The 19,299-nt window shown below is 43.5% G+C and overlaps 1 protein-coding gene across 6 annotated transcripts in view; it reads left to right on the top strand.

Annotated features, from left to right (window-relative positions):
- The window catches only part of dnm1a (dynamin 1a), a 48,507-nt gene extending 34,998 nt beyond the window's left edge, over window positions 1-13,509 (top strand). For 4 of the 6 annotated variants that reach the window (XM_070988231.1, XM_070988229.1, XM_070988230.1 and 1 more), the window contains 6 exons: window positions 9,033-9,142; window positions 9,325-9,436; window positions 10,098-10,268; window positions 10,358-10,599; window positions 10,860-11,063; window positions 13,262-13,509. In XM_070988231.1, the coding sequence (XP_070844332.1) occupies window positions 9,033-9,142; window positions 9,325-9,436; window positions 10,098-10,268; window positions 10,358-10,599; window positions 10,860-11,063; window positions 13,262-13,292 (870 nt within the window). In that variant the 3' untranslated portion in view covers window positions 13,293-13,509. Of the gene's footprint in view, window positions 1-9,032; window positions 9,143-9,324; window positions 9,437-10,097; window positions 10,269-10,357; window positions 10,600-10,859; window positions 11,064-11,968; window positions 12,006-13,261 lie in introns of all 6 variants that reach the window. The other 2 variants (XM_070988235.1, XM_070988234.1) reach the window with 1 other exon arrangement.
- Window positions 13,510-19,299: the final 5,790 nt, after the last annotated feature.

Genomic DNA, 19,299 nt, shown 5'->3' with positions numbered 1-19,299 from the left:
CCAAACAGATAGAGGACGGATTAACAGAAACCACACTGCTGTGCACTTAATGTCTTTTGGCATGTTGTATACATCCTGTGTGTGCGCGTGTATGTGTGTGCGTGGTTTGTAATTTTGTCATGTGTATGAGAGACTCTGCAGGCCTCCTTTGAAGGAGGATTGACAGAAATTTTAAAGATTACTGCATCTGTTTAATAACACGCGACATGAACTTTTTATTTCTGGAGTTTTACAGCTTTGAAAGAACATATTCTCAGGTTTTATGTATATATTGTATTTATATATTTATATGCTGCATTCATGGCTATTTCATACTTTATACTTTATGTTATGTATTAGGTATCCCATCATCTCCTGTGCTTACATGAGGCAACATTTCATGCAATGGCAAACGTGGCCAAAATAGTGCTAGTGCTAACCTCGCTAACAGCACTGTTTGCATGTTTACACATAAATACACAGTTACTCTTCTTTCTATTGAGGAGGCAGAGGCGAGAGGTCACTGCTACATAATCTGGTTTTGGATGGGACATGGTTGGACCTCTAGTGTCAGGCCTCTGATTGGTCAGCACGGTGTTGGTCTGATGTGCTCCTGACAACACTTCAGTTGTGTTTTTATGTTTTCATATTTCATTGCATGAATGAGATACAAGCGCATCCTTAACTTTCACATGTGACAGATTTTTATGGTCATAAATATAATTTTTTACCACACTAGATTTACTGTAAATGTGTAAAGTTAAAAAAAAAAAACCCTCTCCACCCTTGGACCGGTCCACCATTGGCACAATCGTGGCATATAAATATACCCAGTCCAAACACACCCTCTGTGTAGGACGCAGAACAGGTTTGATTTAGAAGTGCAAATTTTATATTCTGGCACTTTGTTTTACGATAAAAAGTATTCTAGCAGTTCATTTAGATCTGGCTGCATTTGGATGGTGCAGTACACGTTAGGACTCTGTATAGCACACATTTACCATTGAGAAACCCAGCGTGCGACTTCATCTTGGCTTGCATGTGTGAGCGTTTTACCTCAGTGTATTCTGACGTTACATGTGTATCTCAGATGTGAACGTTTCAGTTCGTCTGTGCACTTTTTTTTGCACCCGTCATTACATCGTACCATATTTGTTTCACATGTGAAAACTAAGAGACTGTTTATATCTGTCATTTGTCATTTTGACAAGGTTTTCACACGCACACACACACGAATATATAAAATCACAGTGGTGAGTTCACATGACCTTTTTTTGCGAGGGTTTACTGACAGACACTGAACACACAGGTTGACCAGAGCCTTAGCCGTGTATCAGACAACAGTCGCTAGACGTGTGGGGATTTTCACGTGTTTATGTGGTTAGCGGGCTGCGGTGCCCCCTCCCTCCTTCTTTAACTCTTTGGTGGTCAGCAGTGATTGATCACATGTCGCGGCTAGGTTGTTACACTGACCCTCTGCAGAGGTAAATGGAGAGCAGGTCATTAACTGCTTGGCAATTAGCTGCTAAACAGGAAGGTATCAGTGGCGTGCCAGCCTGCGCTCAAACGGGCCGCCGGCTGAACGTGTCACTGTCATGTGGACACCACGTTTCCTTTCTCCGCCAAGACGTTTATTTGCGTTTGCGCTCGTTCCCACAGGAAGAGCTGAGCGGAGCACAAAGGCTGTCACTTTTTCAGAGTCAGCAAAGTCAGCTGAGATTAAACAGTTGGGGGGAAAAAAAAGTTCCACCCGCCAAACCAAACGTGTCAAACATTAGAGTCACATTTTTCAAAATAAGAAACGGAGAATTTATGTTTTATCCCGGAGAAAAGGGACACTTCAGATTAGATAGAAACATTTCTCTGCATCTGTTATCAAGTAGCACTTTCCATGATATATAAAGCATTAAGTGTGCAGACACTGTTGGGCCGCCCAAGGTGATTTGTTATGAGCCTTATTGCACAACCTTGTAGCTCAATGCGTCATCAGCAGCTGTGTGTTTTTACACACTGTCCCAGAATAGCTCCAATCTAGCTCTTCCCAGTTGTAACTGTTTGCTGTCCTGATTCAGATTTTTGGCAACATGTGGCATTACTTCAAATAAATTCCAAACTGCATTAAGTCAAATTAAGTTTGCTCAGATGTTTCTCAGAGACATATTACTCACAGACCAAACACTGATTTTGCTTCCATTAGTGGGATTTTTGACTAAACATAGAATCAGCAATATATAAACATATATATATATATATATATATATATATATATATATATATATATATATATATATATATATATATATATATATATATATATATATATATATATGTTTATATATATATATATATATATATAGGAAAAAATGTTCTTCTGCTAAACGTCTGTTGATTTTATATGAGCCGTTCTGTAACAAACCTATCTCTAAAACTCTTTATGAATTAATTTAATTTTTTCTCTTCTAATTTGAGTGTAGTCGCGAGTCCGTCCTTTTTATGTTTCCCCATCGGGTAAGGCTCACAGAAATGTGCTCTGTGTTTAATTTTTTTTTTTTTTTTCAAAGACAGAACTCAATAGGGGAATGGTAGAAGAATGGAGGGAAAGAAAAGCGGAGGGAGGTGAGGAGGAGGGTTGTGAAAATTGCCGTTGGCTGCCACCCAGGGCCCAGTCTTTGTGGTAATGAAGGGTTAGGAGCAGCGTTATTGCTCCCAGATGCCGTGCGGCTTCTCCGCAGCCCTTTGATGCAAGGCCCAAGTCACCAGGACTTTTCTATCAGGCTCCCATCAACATACACACTACCACACACACACACACACACACACACACACACACACACACATACACACACACACTAAGACGTGCCGCCTCTTAAAACAACATGGACGCCGTAAACGAGTATCTTCTTGGTTTTGCCCACCAAACTACTCAGATTTGTTTCAGAGTGTTAATTGGATACGGTTTGTGTAAGGTCCCCACTTGTGTGTGTTTTTGGTGTTTATACATTCTGTAGTATATCTGAGTGCGTGTGTGTGTGTGTGTGTGTGAGAGAGAGAGAGAGAGAGAGAGAGAGAGAGGCCATATTTCATCCACATTTTGAAATAGCGTTTGAGTCTTCGAGATGTTTCTTGGACGGCGTGCAGAGTGGTAAAGTGCCTTTATGAATCAAGAAGTGAACTTCCTTTGGCTTTTCATAATGAGCCTGCTATTACTCACTAGCAAAACAAAACCATGGAAAGTACTTTGCTCACACACTGCTCCAAACATCACAGGTTAAATACCAAGGGCAGTGCCTGGGCCGCTACATGTGTGTGTGTGTGTGTGTGTGTGTGTGCGTGACAAAAAAAATGTTGCATGTGTAGAAGTTCAGACAAAAACGAGGCACATGTGGTTCAGGTGTAAATAGACATGTTGGGATGGAGATGAAAATGAGTAAAATCAGGAATGGAGGCAGGTGAAAGGATGAATGAAGAGTAGCGTGACTCTGGATGTGTTCAGAAAATTGGGAGAAAAAAAATGTGGATGACCCCGAGAGCTCACTGTCAGTGGTTTTCAAAGGCACCATTTCTTTGGTTGAAAGTGCTTTTAATGAACTGTTCCCAGCGAGGTCTGTGGATTGTCCTGAGTAATGAACAATCCACAGAATAACAGCACGAACCCGCACATTAACCTCCCCGTGCATGCGGCTGTTGCAAATACACAAAACACATTCACCAAGCATGAATTTATAAAGCTTCCTTACTAATGGCGCGTACACGTTTGAGGCCGACACAGTACCTCATAATAAGTAAGTGGGCTTGGCTGGTGGCGGGTACACTGTGACTTAACTACAGCCACACCCAGAGAATCTTCTGCTACTGTGTTTGTGTGTGTTCAACTCATGCTAATGTGACATGAGCAGAGTAACGCCGACATGCATGCAGTTGCCGGTCCTGTCCTGCAGTCCTGCGATAAATCTCATGAAGGTTATAATGTTCAGTTTTTTGCTGAAGCTCTTTCAGAGAGGTGTCGCTTCGACTGTGTGATCATTGTGATGGATGTCGTTTGCGGTGCTGTTAAATTGTATTGCCTTACGCAGACAATACGATACAGCGCTGCAGCCTCCAAGATGATTATACAGCTGAATGAACACCTCTGTGAAACACTTCTTATAAAATCTGAACATTGATGGTGAGATTTATTGCAACCACAGAAATCAGATGACTCTAGAAATGCTGAAACTCAGACACAGAGGCAGGGTTGTGTAAAAAGGCAATAGTTTTAATTAAAAATTCAAGAAACAGGTCTTGGAGATTGGCAGACTGAAGCTGGCCAGTTGACAGAGAGTGGACAGGCAGGTCCAGATTACTCATGATGCAGACTGACAGGGCATAAACCTGAGTGCAGAGAGCAGGAGTCAGGAAGGAAAAACTGCAAACAGGTACTAGGAAAATGTCAGGAATCAGAAATGTTACCCCTGGAAGGAAGAGGCAATTCAACGAATACTGGGTGGAAGGTCGGTGCTTTTATACTGTAGCAGCTGGTGAGTCTTGATTGAGTGATTGGTGTCAGGTGTGCTCAGGAGAGGAGGAGGCCGGACCAGACCAGCCAGCCACGCCCTACAGGTGAACACACTCGCATGACAGACAGGTGAGAGACAGACAGGAGACAGAGGGGAAAGGAAACACGAGGGTACAATATGGCAAAAAAAGAGGAGAAAATGAGGCCATGCATGCTCATCTCATGGAGGAAGCGTGCAAAGTGGCTGACCTGACTGCCAGAGACACAGGTAATCAGAGGACCTCTAAATGCAAGAGGGACCAGATAACCTTGATGGAGGATGGATGGATTCGGGAAGTGTTTAAGGTCGCTGAGAGCATTGCCAGAGACTCAAGGTCCAGCTCTCAGGAGAGTCTCAGCAGAGTGGAGGTTCAAAGTCCTGCTGAGGAATCTATCCTTCAGCCATCTTTGATCTCATCTCCTCATCCTCCTCCTACCACAGCCAAACCATCTCAAGGTGGGACAGTCGTCTCCAAAGATTGATGAAGACAAGAAGCAACTGCGGCCTTTGTCCACTCCTGAGATTAGCCTGGATATTATCTTAAGTGCTGATGATTGGGAAAAAAAATGTCATGGCTTAACATCCGTTCAAGGAACCATCCGGGGGTACTGAAGGCCTCACTTCATAAGGTCTGTGCGGGTGTCCTAGAGGAGGTTAAAAATCTGTGCTCTGTGGTGTCCTGCACTGCTGTGTCCACCCTGGGTGAGATGTATGTATGTGGTGGAGGAAACAGTGCAGTGGTTCGAAGCTGCGGCCCCGGTTGTTCCGTGAGCGTCCTGCTGAATGCAGGGCCGGGTCACCGCTGTGCAGCAATGCGACATCCTCGGAGCCACACGGACACTTACAGGGGACAGGAACGCTTCCTTACTGCCGTGAGCATAATATTTGTGAATGCTGCAGCGGACGTGAGGCGCCACGGACATGACATCGTCCAAACGTTTCCACCCACAGCACCTTCCAGAAGCAGTGGAAAGAGGCTGTTCCAGACGAGGACAGACGCTCACTGGAAGAAGCTGGAAACAGCAAAAAAAAGGGACCTCCATCTTGAGTGTGTGACACTACGTCATATTTTTACTGAATCAGATCAACACAATGTTAATAACAGACACACATTTTTTTAACGTCATGGTTTAGCCATTATACGAAAATTACGTAATGAAGTAGTAGTTATGTAAAGACAGTTACATGCATGCATTTGGGACTTTCTTATCACATCCACCTCCTTTTTTCTCCTCTACACTAATATTTTTTAAGGTTTACAATGAATATAATAATATTCACATATAATCATTAGTGGAAAATGGGTCCAGATGGATGCCCGTGTTCTTCACTCTTGAGGATGGAAAACCAACGTGATTAAAACACTTTGCCATTACATCTTAGCATCGGAGACATTTTAAAATAGTTTTAAGTTAAGTTATTCTTTTAATAGTCTAGAAAGTTGACTTTTACATTCCTGCTACTTACGAGCCCTTGAGGCCGAGGTTCACTATGTAGCAGTTAGTCTTAATACCCTCATTACTGCGTTTCAGTTAATGTTGGTTACCTTCACGAAGAACTGTTTGTTCAATCAAAAATACCACAAACTAACTGACGCACCAGGGGCAGCTAGTATTTCAGCGCAGGAACAGTTTGCTCCTTACATGCTGTCAAAATCCTGTTCCGCATTTACGAATCTGCGCCCCCCCCAATCTCCTCACGACCGTGCACACGCAGTAGACACAGTAATGCTTTAACCATCACAAATCCATCCCTCGCTGTTTGTGTCTCTGCCTCTTGGAAGCTGATTCACAGAGGTTGGGTCGCATGCGAGCGAAATGCTTCAAAGGTCAAAGAGTGTGCGTCCTTCGCACGCACGGATCTCGTAGAGCTCATGCATGTGTGCATCTGTGTGTGCGTTCGCTTGTTTTCTCGTGCGTCCCTCTGTGTGTGCTTCACGTCTGAAATCTGTACGTTCGCCCGTTATTGCTGGCTGGCTTTTATGGGAGCATGTTGGAAAGCACTCAAGTCCCGACTCCCCTCAGCACAACTACACACACGCACATAAAAGCACACACATGCGAGCTGGGCTGATTGACAGAGAGAAACCCTGCAGAAGTGCACAATGTGTGTGTGATACTGCAAGAAAACTCACATGTGCGCCGCCTTTTTGTTTGTTGTTTGTCTTTTCTGGCAGTTCTTGCTCGTAGGTTAATTCTCATGCACGTCCTTACTAACTTTTTTCTGGTATAAACCAACAATAGAGGGTGTCATTGCCTTAATAGCCCTGTCATTACATTAACTCGCCTTTCTCTCACTGCTTTAGTTCAGTTTTTCTGTACTTTCCCCACATCATGCACTCATACACTAGTCACCCCCCCCCCCCCCTTTCCAACTCTCCTGACTGGATTTACTGGCCAGAGGAGAGGAAAATGTATGAATCAGTCCAAGGTTGCTCACTCCCAGGGAGAGGGAAAGCCAGAGAGCGAGGGAACAAGGGGAAAGAGGAAAAAAAAATGAAGAGAAAGAGAAGGAAGCCAAAGACTAAGAAATACAGAGCGAACTAGAGACGGAGGACGGGGACCTCTTTGCCCTCACCGCCACAATAAATGATGATGTCAGCATCCAGCAGTCTGGGGCGACTGCTTGTTTATTTTTTTTTTGTACAGCACCTGGGTAACCTGCCAAATGTGTGTGTGTGTGGATGTGTATTACTCATGTTATGGGGACATAAATCTGTTTACACAGTCATGTTGTGGGGACTCGTCTTCCTTATGGGGACAAAATGCAAGTTCCCATGAATCATTACATTTTTGGGTGAAGACTTGGGTTAAGGTTAGGGTTTGCTAAGTAGGGGTTATGGTTAGTGTCAGTACTTCAGGAAATGAATGTAAGTCAATGTATTGTCCTCCAAAGTGATGGAAACACAACTGTGTGTGTGTGTGTTTGTGTGTGCGTGTGCGTATGTGTGTGTTTTTATATGCATTTAGGGGATATGACCATTTGGCTGCACAGGTCATAAATCCTTTGATGAAGGAGTTTGGTCACACACACACAACCCCCTCTCTCTCTCTCTCTCTCTCTCTCTCTCTCTCTCTCTCTCTCTCTCTCTCTCTCTCTCTCTCTCTCTCTCTCTCACACACACACACACACACACACACACACACACACACACACACACACACACACACACACACACACACACACTCGGTTGGGCAGGGCAGGCCGTGGTTAGCGATCCAGATGGTTTTAAGGTTAGTTAGAGACTACGCTCAAAGGTGCTGTTTGCAACCAAAGCGGCGTGTGTGTATTTCTGTGCACGCATGTGTGTGTGTGTGTGTTTATAGAAACTCGCTCACCCTGTGCTATATTTGGCTTCTGTTTTTTTTTAAATACTAATTTTACTGTCGATAGTAAAACGTTCACACACACACATGCAAATGCAAAAACTTCATTTTGTAACAATAGACTTTGACCACAAAATGTGTGCGTGTGTGTGTGCACGTGTGTGTGTGTGTGTGTGTGTGTGTGTGTGTGTGAGAGGGAGTGAGAGACACTGAGATAGAGAGGGAGAGAGAGTGCTGGCATGTGTCAGACTGAGCTGACTAACTTTGAGATTTCGTGATTCATAAATAGTTGGATGTCTGGATATCATATGTTGTGTGCAGATTAACAACTACAAGAGATTTCTATGCTGGAATGCGTTTTTTGTGTGTGTGTGTGTGTGTGTGTGTGTGTGTGTGTGTGTGTGTGTGTGTGTGCGCGCGTGTGTGCGTGTGTAAGGGAGTGAGAGACACTGAGATAGAGAGGGAGAGAGAGTGCTGGCATGTGTCAGACTGAGCTGACTAACTTTGAGGTTTCTTGATTCATAAATAGTTGGATGTCTGGATATCATATGTTGTGTGCAGATTAACAACTACAAGAGATTTCTATGCTGGAATGCGGTTTCTGTGTGTGTGTGTGTGTGTGTGTGTGTGTGTGTGTGTGTGTGTGTGTTTCTCATTTGTTGCTCGCCCTTTTTCTTTTTTTTTCTTTTTTAACTCTGCACAACTGTAATCAAAACCACAGACTCGGGGGCTGTGTACGACTTTCCCATTCGTCTCTCTTGCCTTTTTCTTCTCTCCCTCTGTCTCTCTCTTTTTTTTTGTCTGCTGTTAAATTTAATATGTGAGCGTTTACTCCTGATTTCCCCGGAGCTCTTTCATCTGCTTTCTCTTCGTCCCTTTCGATTTAATCTGTTATTGTTTCTCTACGATTGATCCCCAAGATGATTCTGCAAAAATCTGAAAATATTGAATACATAGATTAGGAAACTGACAAACCCACATCGATCATAATGCAGCATTGACTTTTGCAGTGGCTTCTTTTTTTTTTTTTTCCATTTTGGTCTCATACACAACATAGTGCAAATCCTTTGATACGGAAATCCCTGCAACCATTTTCACTCTTTAGCCAAATTCCTCACCACTGGAGCAAAGTCAGTCTTTCTCTCTCTCCCACACTTGTACGATGAGTGTGTTTCTCTGTCGCCCCCTGCAGGAGAAGGAGAAGAAGTACATGCTGCAGGTGGACAACCTGAAGCTGCGCGATGTGGAGAAAGGCTTCATGTCCAGCAAGCACATCTTTGCCCTCTTCAACACAGAGCAGAGGTGTTATTATGCACACATACACATCAGCATACGCACACAAAGCAGATAGTTAATTAGTACTTGCAACAAAACTTACTTCAGGTAATACATGTAACAGTACAAATGATGCAGAATGACTCCTGAGATAAAAACACGGAGGACATTGTGCAGTATTTAGTCTTGATCTCATTGTGTGTCCACAGGAATGTGTATAAGGACTACCGTCAGCTGGAGCTGGCCTGTGAGAGTCAGGAAGATGTTGACGCTTGGAAGGCCTCCTTCCTCAGAGCCGGAGTTTACCCTGAACGCGTCACGGTAAGTATTTCACACACATGCAAAAGCTAAGTCATAGGCTGATTTCTCTGTTCATGATTGGCTTGATTGCAAGTGATATCCATTATGAAACCGTATGTAAAATGCAACACAACAAAAGGAAAGCAGGTTATTGCTGTTTGTTTTACATGACTGTGATGTTTATCTGGAGTTTATTTCACTGTCGTCAAGTCTCTCGTGTGACGCTGTCTGTCCTCTTTCAATGTCTGTTGTCTCCATCGCTGTTTGACCTGATAGGAGAAGGATGGAAAGGTATGTCATCTGCATCCTGCATTTTCATCATTTTTGCGTCTTTTATACAATGTTTCACCCGACATTAGCTCTGATGATTTATGTGCTTACCGTCTTATAATACAGACTGACAGTAATTGGTCAGTAGATCTTCAGAGTTACCAGCAGATCAAGGAATTTCAGTTTTCTATTTCTTAATAAAATTGGTGCTTTATACTTGTAATAGTATTGAACAAATTTTAAAAAATAATTACATTTAGAAAAGGCCATTTGCTGTATATTTCCAGTGTTATGGTTCCTTGCTTTTATCTTCCATGTTGCATCTACAGGCTCAGTTTCTCCAGCTGTCTTTCCCTTCTCTAAACTCAAGCTAAACGTCACGCCCTCTGTCCACCCTCCTTCGTCTCCACAGAGTGACGGCGGTGATGAAAACGGCTCTGACAACTTAATGCACAGCATGGATCCTCAGCTGGAGCGGCAGGTGGAGACCATTCGTAACCTGGTCGACTCCTACATGGCCATCGTCAACAAGACCGTCCGCGACTTGATGCCCAAGACCATCATGCACCTCATGATTAACAATGTGAGCCATCGACTGCCAGCTCCGTCAGATGTATGTATGTTCCACGCGCAGAAACGTTCATCGCAAAACATCTCCCTCATTTTGTCCAGACGAAGGACTTCATCAACGCAGAGCTGCTGGCTCAGCTGTACTCGTGTGGTGACCAGAACACGCTGATGGAGGAGTCTCAGGAGCAGGCCCAGCACCGTGACGAGATGTTGCGGATGTACCACGCCCTGCGGGAAGCCCTCAGCATCATTGGTGACATCAGCACATCCACTGTGTCCACCTCCATGCCTCCTCCTGTGGATGACTCCTGGCTGCAGGTGCAGCGCGGCAGCTCCGGAGGAAGGTGAGGATAGACAGAGGTGGTTGGTGGGAGCAGTGGGAGGTGGGAGTCTGTTGTTTAACACACATTGGGTAACCACTTCTATTACTTTATGTTCCAAGCTTCACTGCATTTAGATCAGATTTGTTACATTTTTCTCAAATGGCATGCAAAAATGGAGTTGACTGGTCAGAAACCTCCGTAAATCATCTACTGTTGCTGCTCCTGATGTGTTTCAGACCTCACTAAACGTTCTCTGGTCCTCTCCATCCTCCTCCATCCAGGTCTCCAGCCACCAGTCCAACACCAAACCGCAGGGCTCCGCCGGGACCTCCTGCCCGCCCAGGCTCCCGTGGGCCTCCACCTGGTCCTCCTCCTGCTGGCGGACCCCCTGTCCCGTCTCGCCCGGGTGCCTCTCCGGACCCTTACAGCGGGCCGCCACCCACCGTGCCCTCCCGGCCTAACCGCGCACCCCCGAGCGTGCCCAGGTGAGTGAAAACACGTGAGGTCCCTCAGACGGACAGCCCCTCCTCACAGTTTGTTTCAGTACCAGGACTTAAACACCAAAACCACAGCTTATGACATCATGACAAGCTAGCCAACCTGAAGTGTGGATACTCTCTGTTACTAAGGGGGATGTGAAGACACCTGGCTGAGGGGATAAAGGAGGTAAATGACAGTGAGAGACATCTGGTTGTGATAGAGGATAGATGAATAGACGGATAGATCCCTAAATAGACGGATAGACCGTGACATGACTCATGATCAATGGACTCTTTTCCTCTTCTTCTCTCGGTTTTTGGTTTGACTACCTCCTTTCACCTGCACTTGTTGCTACTTTCCTGCCGCCACTTTGAACTTTCAACACGCTGTCGAGCATCACCAATGATAGCTGACACTCCACTGACGCTTACGATCACCTCACCACTGTCCTCTGACGAATCGATATATGTGTGCTTTAAAGTCAGTTTGAAAGTGTGGGTTTTCTTTTCTGTTCTCATTAACTCTTTGTGCCTTTGCGCCTGTAAAAACTGCCTTGTGCTTGCCTGTATTCGTGAGCTAGCTAACGTTTTTTTTTATTTTATTATCCTGGATCTGTTCGGTGTCAGAGTAGCAGCTTGCCTCTTTTACCGTAGGAGACACTAACGTTGCTGAGCAAAGCTCTCACTGGCAGATGCTGCCTCAAATGGATGGAGGACGACCTCAAAAGCCTCGATTGAAATCCTAAATCGCAAACTTTTATCATCCCGTCCTAAGTGAGAGCTGAGCACATGTGACATTGGTCATTTCCTGCACTGTAACTGTTTGCACTCCTTTTTCTCTCTTCCTCCTCTTCATCCCTCTTTTCCTCACCACACCTCTGTCCCACACATGACTTTGGTTCCCTCTGCAGAATCACTATCACTGACCAATGAGGACTAGCGTTTCTGGTACGTTGGGTACTGTCTGCCATCGTCATCATCACTTTCCTTCCTTCTCTTCCTCTCAGAAGGCATCCTTTCACTGCATGCCATTTTCTTTTTCTCACTTTTCTTTTCTCTTCTCAGAGCGCTGCATGGGCAAACACACACCCAGTTCAGACGGTGCGTGTGTGTTTGCATCAGTGTTTGAGCCTTTTAGAGCTGATGCTAATCTATCCAAGGGGGTATCAGTATGTCAGGATGTGTCGACGTGTCTTGCTAAAGAGGAGTTTTCTTAGATTGCAGCAGCAGTGGGTTGCACAAGATTCAACTCAAATGTCCAAAACGTAAAGATTATTGTTGTTTTGGTGTCGGTGTTGTATGTGCTGTATGTAGGCCATGACATCCCACTCATCCTCAATGTTGTGTCTGAGTCATGGTATCATGTTCAGTACAGAACTTAGCCAGGGTGCTAAGCTAGCACTGCTGGTGATTCTCAACCTTTTCCTAGAGGAATGCAACATAGTTTTACCTTTTCAGGCCTCTAAAACAATTGAAATTGAAGTCTCACTCTTTGTTGCACTGCTCACAATTTATAGACTTATAGATTTGAAATAGGGCTCTTAGGCTGGGAGCTAATGCCCTCTGAATCTGCAGCAATAGCCTGTTATCACACTTTTATGCCTTTCAGGGTTTTCGCAGCCCTGTAGCAACACCATATGAGTATTTATTCAATTCAATTTCAATTCAATTTTATTTGTATAGCGCCAAATCACAACAGAAGTTGTCTCAGGACACTTTCTATATAGAGCTGGTACAGACCAAGCTCTTTTATCTACAAAGAAACCAACAATTCCCCCATGAGCAAGCACTTGGCGACAGTGGCGAGGATTTATAGAGATTGCACTGACAGAGCTTAATAAATAACCTGTTTAAGTGCATGCTTCTGTGCTTAGACGACACTCGGGTGCGGAGTAATACTGCCTGCGTTTGGCAAACATGTGCAAACATCACCTGCATTGTGGCCATGTTAACTGAGCCTGTTATCTCTGTGATGTTGGTCGTGTAGTCGGGTTTCCTTCCATGTGTTATCTCATGATATAGGTGGTTGTCTGTGTGAGTGAATGTGCTGTATTTCTGTGCATGAATTTACACATGGGGGGGGGCCCTGAAATAACAACATGTAAGTATGAACCTGTGAAGCTTCAGCGGACTGCGAACACCTAGAAAACACTAATCCAACCAGTCCTCTCTTCTCTCTGCTCCTGTTTGTGTGTCCATGGCAGCCGGAGACCCCCACCTTCTCCAACCCACTAGACCTCTGAGCTCCCCCCTCCCTCCTCCATCCGTCCGCCCCACCTCTGGATGAGATGCCATGGACTACAATGCCACCTTCCTGTCGTTTTCTGCCACACCCGACCTGAGCCAGCTCCCCTCTCCTGCTCCCACGTCTCTCTTCTCCCAAACTCACCCGCCTCCCTCACACACACACACACACACACACACACACACACACACACACACACACACACACACACACACACACACACACACACACACACACACACACACACACACACACAGCCCTCTGTTCCACACAGAGATGCAGAATACTTGAAACACACCTGCATGACTGACATATGAACATGATGCGCCCTCAGAAATGAAATAAACTATATACAGAATATGAGAAACAAAGTTGTGTGTATGTGCACATGTGCATGCACACCTGCTTACATAAATACCCACACACACATATATATAGATATATACATATATCTATATATATATATATATATATATATAGTATACAAGCAAATACATACAGAATATTCCTGCTGTTAAAGCATGACACTTTGCCTGAGTATTACTTTATATTCCAGCCTTCTCATGGGTATTCTGGCTGCTGACTGACTTTTCTTTTCTTGTGTTAACATTTGTTTTATCCTGTGTTTTTTTTTTTTGTTTTGCTTATTTCTTTTTTTTTTATAAAAGATTGTTTCACCAAAAAAAAAAAGAAATGCTTATTTTCCTCACAGCATTTCAGGCTATGAGTGGATATATTTGTGAGTTAAGTCCCTGGGGTCTCCTCATCTTTATGATTTCTCTTTTCATCTTCCGCTTGAGCATCCTGCCATGTAAGGTCTTCTTTTGTTTTCTCCCTTTTCCATCGAACAGCCGGCCAAACAGGGGCGAGCCCTCTCGCCCTGAGAGCCCCCTGCCGCCATTCGACTCTTAGAAGAAACCCCCCCCCATCCTCTCTTTTACCTCCTCTTCTAAAACTCATCCTGGTTTTTCATCAACTATGAAACAGACTGCAGCATCCATCAGTCACTCAGCTCGCACGTGGGAGGAGGGCTTGATCGAAACAAGGTGGAGGAGGACCACTCACAGCCTCCTCACCCTCAGATACCTGGACAGACAGGGGCGGCTGCTCTTCATCCTTTCTTTCCCTCCTCCTCCTCCTCTTTCTCCTCTTGCAGTAGGACTGAAGGAGCGACCGTCTGAGGGACCTTCTGGACTTTCATACCTGTTGTAGGCTCCAGAAGGCCCCGCTGTCACCTGTGACATAACTTTCTTGTGTAACATAACTGTAATCTCACACTCTGCTGTGTCACAGCCACCTCAGAAACGCTGTTGTCTGTGCTTCCACAGAAACTATGCAACAAAGAAAATCATTCCCCAATCTTTTTTTGGCTTAAAGAGGCGCCTCCCATGGCACTTTCTTCTCCTCTTCACAAAAGCGTTGTTACTGTGTTATCTTATTGAGGCGGGATCTAAATAGAAAGTGCAATATATACTGTAGAACGTCTTTCTGCTGCTCATGACACCAGTTGCACCAGAATGGCATTTTTAACCAAGAGGAAGGGAATCTGTAGCCTGGGTTGCACCCTGAGACTGTTAGATAGCTCCTTTTACGTCCCTTTTATTCAGAAGGAATGAGCTCCCTCATGGGAAGGGTTTGAAATATTTGAAGTGTGTCTCTAAGTCAGCCTCACTCACATTATGCATCCAATCTTCTGATATATATCGACAGGAAGACTTTCAGCATTTGTATCCAGGATCTGCCATTCATTTTCTGTTTTTCCCCTCCTTTTGTTTCCTTTTCTTTCTTCTCTCAGTGGTCACGGGGGTGAGTGAGAACATGAAAACAGCCACAGTCTATGCACAAATCTATCAAACTCCTGTTTCACCCTCACATCGCTGTCTTGAGAGCCTGTGAGTTCAGCCCACCCTCTCACAACCTGAACTCTGCTGTCAGTGTGACGTGTTGTATTTTGACCCCAAACAAAAACAACCAGCCCACCAGCCACGAAAACCCACCTATGTACCTCAATTGATGTTATTCTAGCCATTTAAAACCCATCTGAAACACTTGAGTGACCCCTTGTGCATCTTAGTACCCGACGCAAACAAAACGGAACATATTGTACTTATTATTTAACAGTAAATAGTTTATTATAGACATATTTTAATGTGTTATGATGTATATGTGTGGTGCATCTTATGGTACTTGTACTTCCACTGTCTAGAGATTTTAGGCTGCAATTTCTGAATATTTAAATTATTATGAATAAATGAGTATGTGTATAATGAAATAATATTTGAAAAAAATATTAAAAATGTGTAATGCAGTGATGTATATGGACGCTGGCAGGTTGTTTGATACTTTAGCTTGTAGCAGCGGGGGTTTTGTTTCGTTTTTCTTGTCTCTCTCTGTGTGTAGACGAGCAGGGAGGGACGGTGTGAATGTGTGAACTCCTGCAGCAGCCGGGTCCTGCATCTTGTTCAGACTGCTGCGGATGGAACGATGACTTTAACCTGCAGGACTGCTGTGCTTTGTCAACACATTAAAAACCTCAGTGTACTCAATGAAGTTTCCTCTTGGTCTTTGTCTTTTTATGGGAGGTGGGAAACAACATGAGCAGAGCAGCTTCACGGGACCTGGTGAGGGTCTACAGCCATGCTAGCAGCTCTGTGAGGCAACCCAAACAACCTCATCTCTAGGACCATTTAGTAGCTGCTCTGGAGCTTTTGAACTTATCACATAGGTACTTTAACTGCATGCAGCCCAGGTTAACGGTATCAACAATAACACATTTCTGACCTGCTAAAAGTATCTCTGCTGCTTCAACAGAGTTAGTCTGGTGTTTCCTGTCTTATTTATAAGTTAAAAAAGATTAGCTGTCATTTCTGTGCATATGTGAGCACAGTCTATGCAGTAATTGTCACAGTCCAGGAGGGGTCAGTATCATAGTTTGAGCATCTATGGTTCAGCGGTGACTGAGAAAAGCTACTGAATGGAGCTTTAAGTGAGTCATGAAGTGACACCAGTGAAAAATGTTCCTGTTCTTCGTGTGAACCTGTGACATTAGGAAAACAAGCCATGTAATGGAGGTTTGTTTTAAATGCTGTAATTTGTTTCATAAAAATATGGAATATATGGAAGTAGCAGAGCTGAGGGTTGATACATTGATAAGTTAGCAGAAATGTGTCTGCAACAATTTCAAATGCAAACGTTTTATGTCTTTTTAACCCTAGTTTGATAGTAATTTGAGTATCTTGAGTTTTCAGGACTATGAGACAAAAGAAGCAGTTTGTATGTCAAGTTGGGCTTCACAAATATTCCAAAAGGTGAAAAGTAAAAGACAGAAACTCAACTTTTCTGGCAGAGATGAGAGTTTGAATCGACCAAACTCAGCAGAAAAAGGATGTTTAACATTGGAGAGGGTTTAAAAACAATACAGTCAAAATGTGAGCTGATCTCTGAGCACTTATTTAATGATCATCAAGGCCTGTTTCATGAGAGAGTTTGACCTGTTAGAGTAGAAAAAGCAGGTGTAAATAATAATGAACAATGGCTGAATTCCATTCAGCTGCTCGTTACTGTGCATGCTGCCTCACCTTCATGTGGAGCCATGCTATTAGCATGTGACATCATGACAAGAAATCAAGACGCAATGAGTTTAAGTTGCTCAATCAGTTTTATTCAGGAGAAGGGGAGAAAATATTACTCAAGGAAAAAAAAAAAAAAAATCAGTAAGCTTCTGTCAGAAGCAGCCCTCGAACAAATCAGTTCTCTGAAAGATCCTTCATTTCCATCCAACACTCGCTTCTATTTTACATTAAAACTGATTAGTTGAGACGCTAACTTATTCCAAATAAATATAATATTTTCTTTTTAGTCAATCTTTGTATTAAATCACAGCCAGTCAGTAACCGCCGACGCCCGACTCTGCACGAACATACACACCGTCCAAACTGCCAGTAAAGGTGGCAGAGCAGCTTCCCCCCGACACACCAGGCATAATGAATATACAATATGTTACACAGTTACAGTATATACACCACCTCTTTTACAGTAAAGACAATAAATGCTTTCTCATCGCTATGTTTCAATCACGCATAACATATTTAACAGTGAATTAGAAAGCATGGGAAGTCTTTTTATCCACATTGTTTTATTTGTTATTTTACAAGCCCCGAAACAACACTATAAGGATTTTACTGTATATTTACCTCTTGGTTTGCCCACTCCCAGAAATAAAATGAAGGAACAAAGGAAATCATACTTTGTGGCATGTTTCAAAGGAAACCGAAAAAAGACAGAATGCTGTGAAGCGAGGAATTAAAACTCAAGGAAGAGAGAAATCACAGCATTTACTGACAAAGTGCTGCGGCTCAGGGAGGACGCTGTGCTGTTTACGTTCCCTGGAAAAGAAAACTACATACATGGCCTCCACATAGCTAATATTTTAATTACATTTTGCTTCCTATCATAGGCTTAAAATACCACAATTTGCACTTACAGTTTCTGTCCTGTTGTTTTTAGTGATAAATACCAAGTGTGAAATTCAATAATAATAGGATCTTAAAATTCAAACACATCCAAATAAGATGGTATAAATACCCCCGTAAGTAGTCAATGGGGGGTTCTGTATGATTTACAGCAAGAACCTCATGTCCTTCCAGACTAAAATCATGGAAAGACTCTCACAAAACAGAGGCCTCTGCCATGAGTTCATCTGAAATGCAAAGACTGAGCTGTGTCAGCATTGCTCTTGGTTATTAGTTGTAAAGGGAAAGAGCTCTGCACTGAAGACATCAATCAATTCATCCTCCAATCTGCATTTGGGAATATGAGCATCTCTCTCTTAAAGCCTGACACCTGTGATGTCTTAAAGAAAAAGGATGAAGTCAGTCCAGTCCTGCCTAACTTCTTTGATTTAATGCCCAAAGCAGATTTACTAATTCAAGTGTTGCTAGCCAGTACAAGAGTAACAAAATATGAACGGGACTAATTCGACTTGTTTGAAAAGAGCTGTTCATTTTCTCAGATGCTGATTGGTCCTGCTATTTTGGGTATAACATCACGGCTTCTTCAAGTGAGTGATCTCATTCATTCCCCCTTCTACTCCTATTTACACACCTTCCTCCTTCATCCTCTGAGTGCAACGCTGCACGCAAACACACACAAACACACTTTCAGTTTAATTTGCTTCAACTGGAACCCTCAGCTTAAGTGTGTGGCTTCATAGGATTCCCCTTTTTCTCTACAGAAACGAGTAAGCCCACTTATGGGGGTAGAAACGTCCTCTGTCCAACCAGCCAGAGAGGACAGAGCTGAATGAGATGCTTTGTACAGTTTTAGTGCAATCATACTTATATAATCTGATAGAACTCTAGAAAAAAGTACAACAGATGCAGCTTCAGCCAAAGAGGATACGGTCTGGACTTCACATACACTCACACAGTCCATTCACAAAGGATGTGCATTAATTCATCTTTGATATGTGGAGCTACAAGCAAACGTAACAGAACAGGCTCTTACCAACAGTGTCAATTTGTTCAGAACCTCAAAGACCCCATGAAACAGAAGTTAGAGCTGAGATATGGATGAGATGAGATGAGCCAAATGCCCCAGACGATGAGAGATGAATTATGAGAGCAGGGAGATTTTAATGCCATACTTCCTGTAACCGCGCCTCAGTATCCATCACGCTAATGGCAAAGATGAAGCAGAACAACTAGTAGAAAACAATGTGGAAAGGAGCCCCCTGTACCGCACCCTACGCTGTTTTATTTATCTGAATCAGACGGTGCCCTTCTCCACTGTTTCAGCAGCTAATGAGAAGATAATGCCTTAATGACAGAACTCAATAACTTAAGGTGTTTGTTTCTTCATGGGGTCTTTAAATTGCATCTATCCCTCCAATGACTTCGACACCACCTTTTCTTAACCGTGGCGTCTCCTCTCAGTCTAACAGGATGTTCGACATCACAACACAAACGTTTCACATATATTGACATTTCACACTGTACA

The sequence above is a fragment of the Chaetodon trifascialis genome, chromosome 20, assembly GCF_039877785.1.
Source record: "Chaetodon trifascialis isolate fChaTrf1 chromosome 20, fChaTrf1.hap1, whole genome shotgun sequence".
Lineage (NCBI taxonomy): Eukaryota > Metazoa > Chordata > Actinopteri > Chaetodontiformes > Chaetodontidae > Chaetodon > Chaetodon trifascialis.
This window is presented reverse-complemented; position numbering and strand designations above follow the sequence as displayed.